Source organism: Tribolium madens, unplaced genomic scaffold (genome assembly GCF_015345945.1).
Source record: "Tribolium madens isolate multiple individuals breed KSU strain unplaced genomic scaffold, Tmad_KSU_1.1 Scaffold_96;HRSCAF=242;Tcas5.2_LG5, whole genome shotgun sequence".
NCBI lineage: Eukaryota > Metazoa > Arthropoda > Insecta > Coleoptera > Tenebrionidae > Tribolium > Tribolium madens.
The window spans coordinates 5,014,275-5,023,078 of NW_025401068.1; the positions used below are offsets into that span (position 1 = coordinate 5,014,275).

At 32.8% G+C, this 8,804-nt stretch overlaps 1 protein-coding gene across 1 annotated transcript; it reads left to right on the forward strand.

Moving 5' to 3' along the window:
- Positions 1-47: 47 nt before the first annotated feature.
- Positions 48-3,894, forward strand: LOC123012747 (neprilysin-11-like). Its single transcript, XM_044410855.1, has 10 exons — positions 48-486; positions 536-1,173; positions 1,220-1,668; positions 1,718-1,878; positions 1,924-2,223; positions 2,274-2,491; positions 2,536-2,994; positions 3,044-3,108; positions 3,165-3,563; positions 3,611-3,894. Exons 1-10 carry the CDS (start codon positions 289-291, stop codon positions 3,841-3,843), a joined length of 3,120 nt encoding a protein of 1,039 aa, XP_044266790.1. The 5' UTR covers positions 48-288; the 3' UTR covers positions 3,844-3,894.
- The last annotated feature ends 4,910 nt before the right edge of the window (positions 3,895-8,804 follow it).

An 8,804-nucleotide genomic window follows, 5' to 3' on the forward strand; every position in this document is an offset into this window, starting at 1 on the left:
TTACTAATCTTGTGTGGCTTTTTCAATGGCGTTTATTTGATTTTTATTACAGAATAGTGTTCTGATTAGACAATGTAAAAAAAGATTGTACAATTAAGCCGACATCACTATGCAGTGGAAATGAATAACAAAAATGATTTTTGTACTATTTTTCTTATTTCAAATTTTTCAAGATGGAACAAGAATTTGTGGTTGATAAGCCACTGGTGGTTAGGATAAGGGGTTTCCTTCCTATTTGATTAAGAAAAGTCGTTATTTGGATCCAATTTCAGTTTTCAGTGATACAAAATGACGAAAGGTTCTTACAGTGTTGGTGACAATAACCACCAACCTTCAAGAAGAGATACTTCTTATAAATCATTTATTTGTGTCCTTTTAATTTTTTTGTTTATTTGTTTGGTAATTCTATTAGCTGCTATTGGTTGGGGAAGTGGGCGTAATTATAATAATCGGGAAAAAGTTCATAAAGAAACATCAAATCAAGAGGTAATTTTATTTATGCGTTTTTTGTATTTAAGTCTAATGAAATGACTAGGACGAAAGCCAAGCTGAGGTTTTGGAAAGGAAAGGTTTAAAGCAGAACAATACTTTTGAAAAAATAATCGTTGTTGAAACCACGACTCTACTGAATAAAATAGCGAATATCACTGAAAAAGCTGAAAGCTCGACAATTGGTCTAAAAGCGACGACTGAGGATATTTTGGAAGAAACGACGGTATATTTAGTAGGTGTTAACAAAGAATTCTCAACAAGTGGGACTGTGGAAGAGAATACAAAAAAAAGTCTTGAACCTGTAACATCTAGCACAGCTTTGGAAGAAGCTACAACTGAAGATATTTTGAAAGAAACGGCTGTATATTTAGTAAGTGTTAACAAAGAATTCTCAACAAGTGGAGCTGTAGAGGAGAATACGAAAAAAAGTCTTGAACCTGTAACATCTAGCATAGCTTCAGAAGAAATTGAAGTAACGACACAGGAAATAGTAGTTACAACAGATTATATACAACAAAAACTTATAACAAACTTGGAAAAGCTGAATACGACTCAAGTTACAGAAACTGTAACAAGTGGGTACGACCAAAATTTGGTTGATGAAAAATTTGTTATTACTACAACGGAGTTTTCTGAAACCAATACTTTGGCACCTGTTGCTACCAAAGCAATTTCGGAAAAGTAAGTCACTAAATAATTTTGAACAAAGTGTCATGATTTTTTTCAGAAATGTTTCTACTGAAAATTTGGCTGAATTGCTTTCAACTTCTACTGACAAAGCAAATTCAGCCCCAACTTTTCCAACTTCAACCACAGAAGTGTCAGTCATGGAATCAGAAGCAATAACCGAATCGATTCCTGAAAAAACGCACTCCGCTTTGACTAGATCCTCAAACCCAGTCTGTGAAAGTATTATTTGCAAAACTACATCTTCGCGAATTTTAAGTATGATGAACCATTCGGCCGATGCTTGCGACGACTTTTACGAATTTGCTTGTGGCCGAGTGTACGAAGTTGAGGAGGAATCTGTCGAGTTTTACGATGCTGAAGTGTTGACGAATCAAATGAATTTGATTAAAGATTCGTCTCCCAAATATTTGAAGGATTTCAAACAGTTTTACCAGAGTTGTCTCCAACACGAGGATGATTTCAATTATCGACCACGGATGAATAAACGTAAGAAACGTAATTTATTGTATTAAAATAAAAGGCAATTATTTCGTAGTTGAGTTTTTGCTGAAAGAAGTCGGAGAGTTTCAGTTTGGTGATGATTCCATTGAGGTTGATTTAACTGATCTCGTGGCTCAACTCCTTCTACGTCAGTCCATGCCACTGTTTGACATCGGATTAGACGTAGACAAACACACTTCTAATTTAATTCTCCAAGTCTGTAAAAATCACAATTAGCCTTTTTTTACACTCTCATTTCAGTTAACACTACCACAGCAAAGCTTTCTTCGCACCGGGACACAAAACTGGTCCGGATTGTCGCTCCTGAAAAAACAATGTCTGAAAAAATTAAACTCATTAATACGCGGTTCTCACGTAGATTTAAACGAAACATACAAATTATACCAAAAATGTCACCACAATTACAGAACTTATCTCAATTCTATCGAATTTTTGATGCGAGAATTGAAAGCGTTCCAAAACTTAACATCCGAAGTTCTTTTCAAGGAAATAGTAGCCACGAGACAAAATATAGAATTTGAAGTCTTGAACAACCTTGATGTGAGTTAAACACAAAACATTTTCAACAATAATCAACAATAATTTTCTAGTCTTTACCGTCAACAGCGGATATTTTACGCCAATTTATTCAAAAAAAATACGAAGTGCGAAAACTATCAGATCTGAAATTCCATTACCCGATTTTGGATTGGATTAAGCTTTTTCAAACAATGACTGGGCGTATAATCAGCGAAAACACCGTAATCCAAATTTATTTCAGCGATTATTTCAAGCAAATATTTTCATCGCTTTCAAAAATTGACAAGAAGTGAGTTTAAACATTTTTTCCTACATTCAAAGTAATTTTTTTAGGAAATTAAACAACGCCCTATTAGCAATTTATGCCTACGATTTGTACATAAACACAGTCGTACCGAAAGAAAAATTCACTCGTGAAAAATTCTGTACGGGCTTGTCGAAACAATTATTTCCGGAAATTTGGTCCCATTTGGTCCACAATTCAATTTCAGTTGAAGAACAAGAAAAGTTAAACAATCAAGTTGATAATATCTTCGGGGTTTTGAAGAAGAATTTTTGTAAGAAACTTCTCACCGCTGAATGGATTGATGACGACACAAGGACTTCAGTTGTGACCAAATGTAATAATTTGAATCTGATTTTTTTCACTCCATCTAATGAAACCACTTTAATTAATAATTACGAAAATGTGAACGTCACTTCAAATTTTCAAACGAATCTAATCAACAGTCTTATTCATTTCAAACAGAGGATTTATTCAACACAAGAGACACCAATTTCGGCTAAAACATTGTAAGTGAGGAAAAACACTAACGTGGTTTTGGGACATTTTATTTTACAGATTTTCTTATTTTGTGGATCCCCTCGACAGCAAACTTTTAACATTTTATTCAAATTCTTTAATTGGTAGTACTTTTTTCAATTTTATTAATTAATTGTGCTTATGCAAACGTAATTTTTAGCTGTTCCTTTAGGCTTGATGCGGAAAGCTCCTGAAAGTCTCCCAAACTATTTAATTATGTCTCGTGTAGGCCTGGCTTTAGCCCGACAAATAGCCCTGCATTTTGACCCCACCGGATTGACATATGGAATTAAATTAAAATCGTTTTCGAAATCGACCTATTCTGAATTTGTAGAAACCATGAAAAATTTAATGGACTACTCCAGCCCTAGACTATTCGACGGAAGAAACATCAGTTTCAGTCTGAACGGATTGTTATCAATGAATGAAAGAATAGTCGATAACACAGCTTTCCGACTAGTTTTTGATTCCTTGAATCTAAATCCCGATCAAGACATTTTGCCCTGGATTTCGGCACAATATTCAAGGGAAAAAGTTTTCTTCATAGCGACGGCTCAAGGTTGTTATTTTTACTGTGTGCACACTAATTAATTAATTGTTTTAAAGAATTTTGCAAGAAAACGACAATCTTAGATTTCATGTTGCACGTTTTTGAAAAACGGCACTTGCCGGCTGTTCTTCGAGTCGAAAATATTATGGGAAATTCCGAGGATTTCGCGAATAAATTCACTTGTCCTGATGGCTCAGGAATGGATTTTTATGTTAAACTGCAATTTCCTTACTTGAACAAGGTTGAAGAAGAATACGAGGATGAAGAAGCATTGCAACAGAATAAATAATTTGCAAAAAAAATATTATCCAATTCGTTTTTTATAAATAGATGATTTAAAGGAAAAGACCGTTTTTTTTTACTGTAATTAAATAAGTCCGATAAGTGTAATCCGGGAAGTTGGCGATTACGTTAAAAAATTATATAACTGATAAAAATTGAGACAATCTGGTGGTTTGAAAATTTCCATCAGGAAATGATAACCAGAGATTTCCTGCAAAATTTGATTCTAACAATTGATGTCAGGTGACACCACATGTAACAGATTTGTGATTCCTGCAAAAATCCTGCAGACCAGCTGGGAAATAAAAGTTTACGCGATCAGATGTCGCCACAAACTCATGTTATTAATGTTATAAAAAAATATCACTTATTATTACATTAATAATACAACATATTTACTGTAATGTTTGTAGAGGGTGTATCAATAAATGGATATGGAATTCTTAATAAAACTTCTGTATTTTCAAATTATGACTTGTTTATAAATTAATTGTAACTTGAAGTAACTAACAACAGTAATTCCCATGTGTACTTGATCACTTGATTACTTGATCCAGAACACTTACTAATTTCAGTTTTCTATAATAATAATAAATAACTTTTTTAGAAATTTAACAACGCAAATATTGATTCCATAGTTTTGTTTTCTTTTTTCTTTTTTATTTTTTATATTTATTGATCGTTTACCTAATATTAATAAATAAGTACAAGAAACTACACTTTTAACTTGTATATTAACCTATGAAATTAAGTTTGTAAATCAACGCTATTGCTACATTAGCAAATAATCACAAAATGTTATTTATACAAGGTGATTCACGAGGAACAAATAATGAGCCTGACCAAATTCTCGATGCAACCACTATTACTCTTCGCAAGTTATTTTGCGACAACTGTAATGTTGGCTGCATCGAAAATTTGGTCAGGCTCATTATTCCTCGTGAATTAGCCTGTATGTATGTAATGTTTGTTAGAGTACAAGCGAACGTAATAAGGAAGAGAAGCGAATAACTTAAAAACCATACGAGTTTACTAAGACGACTTTTCTAACGAGGCTGCGTTTACATTTTTTTATATTTGTTTTTTGTTAATGAAGTTTTGTTTTCATGTAAAATTCATTTTTCTAAATGATTTCGAATTACTAAACTTTTCCTGTCTAATATCTAAGTTTTTTGTAATTGAAAATCTAAAATTCTTAATCTTAGGAGTACATAAAGGGTGCGCCAGAACTCGCGCCCCAGAGAAAAATTTCAAGTAAGATAATGGAAGGAATATGAAAAGAATGTTTAAAAAATTCTAAAATTCTGACATTTATTTTTGCCATTTAACATTTTTTTATGTCTATTTAATGATACTGATGATCTTGGATATGTTTTTTTATAATTATTTAGTAAATGTACAAAAATGTTGCCAATAAAAGCGAGAAATAGCATTAAACAGAGTTACAATTTAGGATACAACTTCCTTGTTTACTTTGTTAATAGCCTGTAGCAAAAAAACTTGCAAAATTATTTTTCCAACAGATATGAATAGAGCAAAGTGCAAAATTTAAACTTTCATATCTTCAAAATTTTTATAGGTAGATGGGATTTTTTAACATTTTTTCCATGTTCCTGGTATCGTACCTTACATATTTCCTTGGGGCGCGAGTTCTGGCGCACCTCTGTCTATTACTTTTTAAATTACTTATATGTTTTTCTTCACTTTCGCTGACTTTACACCTGTGTCACAGTGGAATGTTCAAACTACCGAAAAATTGTAGGCTGAGTGTTATCGAGTGGCCAATTTTGCTTGATTTTTATTAACCTATATTTTTATCAAATTTCCAAGAAAGATATTTTTTAACTGTTATAATTGTCAAGCGGAAGGATGTTTGTTAAAGTTAAAGTTTCGATAAACAAAGAGAGAAAATATTATTAGACCAATCGTTTCTTAATTCTTTATGAATTAAGTTGGGTATTTGTTTTTTTAACTTTTAAGCATCAATTGTCGATTTTTTTTTAAACTATACTTAGCGCTGGCATACATAGGTGTCCCACGAGTAATAATAAGCCTGAAAAAAATTTTGAAGCAACCAACATTACATTTCAAAGATAACGTGGATATTAAAATATTTTGTTTTAATTAGTTAAACATAGTAATCGTATAGTCTATAATCGTATATAATCGTATAATCGTAATAGTATTTTTATTTTTGACAAATTTTTGTCTGTCAAAATGACTACTCCAGTTTTCGGGGGCCCGTGTATTTGGATCATATTTGGATATCACGTTGTTTAGAAACGTGAAACGTGCCGTCTGTGAAGCGTTTTTTAAACATTCTTCATAAATTAGAATCTTGTTGGTCTTTTCGTCAACATTTTAGTAATTCTCATCAAATTCTTCAAGGTTTGACTTTTTATAAATTAAAGTTGAAGTTATGTTTGGTCACTATGTTTAATTTATTAAAACAAAATATTTTAATATCCACGTTATCTTTGAAATGTAATGTTGGTTGCTTCAAAAATTTTTTCAGGCTCATTATTACTCATGGGACACTTGTGTATCTTTTACCATTTCAATCGCCATTCTGTCACTTTTCTCTATAAAATAGTAGCTATTTAGACTCACAAATTTTTGTCAGTAGGGTCTAGCAAGTTGTAACACAAGTTCTTCTTTTACGCGGAAATCAAATATTTGCGACCTATTTCCCCTCAAAAAAACGCAGTTGCGACGTTGCCATTGTGGCGATAGAAATGGCACGAAGTGTATGTCGCAACAATTTTCTCGTGAAATTGCGCTGAAATATGTTCGCTTTTTGCGTGCTAAGGTGTGTATCACGTCTTGAAGAATCTGCTGAGTCGGCCATGCAGATAAGTTATCAACGCAGTTGAGCGGCTTAATAATTCATCTTCCAAGTCTGTGAAGTTGTAAGTAACTCCGAGACAACCCCACAACTTTGAACCAAAATAGTAATTTAGTGAAACTCTATCGATTCGCATCGAAATCTACAAATCTGCTCCACTTATTCGGATTCGATTTGTAATTCGAGAAGTGGAAACCTCCTCGAATCCGACTGTCCGCCCGAATTAACTATATTCGATTTAGCGTTTAAGTCTCGAGTTTGTTTTGAGTACTTTTGCATTTGCAGTCTGTTTGTCTCTCCTGTCAAATTCACCGCAATAAATAAAAATGTCTCAGTGGAAATCGCGCTTTTTACGCGGCGCGCCGCCAAAACACCGAAAAATGAAGCTTGGTTCTTAAATAAGATTTTTGGCCCCGTTGACACATTAAGCGATTTTAAGTGATTAATAGTAGCGCGTATAAGCCCCAGTTAATTAATATCCCATCAGTGGGCCCTACCATCGTCGATATCTGTATATTGCTATGTTTGCCGATGAATTATTCATAAAGGAGCGCCACCGCGAATTTAAATCTCAAGATGCGTGCTCGAGATACTCTCTCACCCCCTTCGCTAACGCCGAAATGACGTGCCACAAATTATAGTGCCATTCTTTCCTCTTTCCGGTTCGGAAAATCGCGATGCATCCGCAATCGCTGTTTATAACTTCATAAAACACAAGATGTGAGCCGAGACTGATTGCGACCGCGTCTTGATTGAGTCGCAGGGGCGAGGGATCATAGGGGGAAAGTGCTAGTTTTTCTAATTGAAAATCAATTTTTTGGGGACTGATAACACGACAAGGCAGATGCTCTTATTAACGCCATAAAAATGCGGAATTAATTTTTTTCGCTTTTTGAAATATATCAAAAAATATAGACAAAAGTGATGATGGTTAAAATAATCTGTTTCTGTAGGTATTTTTCAAGTAGCTAACTAATTAACTGGAAGCATATTTTAAACAAATAAAAGAGTTTATAAAGAAAAAGAATTGGTAGATTACATTATCTAAAAAGGTCATATTTTTGTTTTTTTTGCTCATTTTTAAACTTTCTCATAAAAATTACAAAATGTTTATGGATTTGGCACAAAGTTTACTTGCTACTTCTATTTAAATAATAGGTTTTTAGGAATCATAAAAATAATAAAAATTTAGTCTTGTTTATTTCTGGAATTAATCTGAATTTAAGCAAAATTGATCAAAATTTTATTGTATCAGAAGTATCAGAAAAGATGGCCAAATTTAACTTTTTTTCTGCGGTGACAAATTTTTTTGAGAAATTACTAAACTGATTCAATTAGTGCAATAAAAAATAGAAGAAACAGTACACATATCTAACAAAATTGGAAAAATTCTAAGCATTTACAGTTTGTTTTTTGTTTTATTTATAAATTTATAGAAAAGTCATTTGTGTTTTCTATAAGTTGTTTTTTTAATGTTATTAAATAATAAAAAATTTGAAAACATATTTTAAGTCAAAAATCGTTCTAAAGCCATGTATTTCAACGAAATAAGTGCAGTTTTCGGCCAAAATAAAGCGACTTGAGCTATATTGAAATAAGTAAAATATTAAGTGTGAATGTATTTTTTAACAAATTGTTTTTTTTTCAAACGTCATTGAAGTGACAATTTTCTGCAGGTACCATAAAAGCTAAAGTGTCCAATGATGTCCAAGCAACAATAACAATAATATTTGCCGCTTAGGCAGTGAAAAGTCCCAACAGGAACTTGGGGATTTAAATTTCACATTATTTATTTGAATAAATCATTAACTATGGCTTCGACCACTTCATATAATTTCGTCATAGAGTTGTTGTGAGTGTTGCACTTTTTGGTCTTGGGAGTTGGAGACGCAACTCTTTGCTGTTTTCCAAAAGAGCGCTTTTCTCACCCCTTAGACTCTCATTTACAGAGTCGTAATCGTGACCACCGTGACCAATTTTTGCGTTTAATTCCACCTCGATGGCATTTGCCGAAATTAATTTGCATATGTTTGATAAATTTATTAAAAATTAAAAAAAAGAATCGAAGAATTGCTGTGTGCAATAGGAATCGCGGTGGACATTTATCCGATATCTTGTTCCAC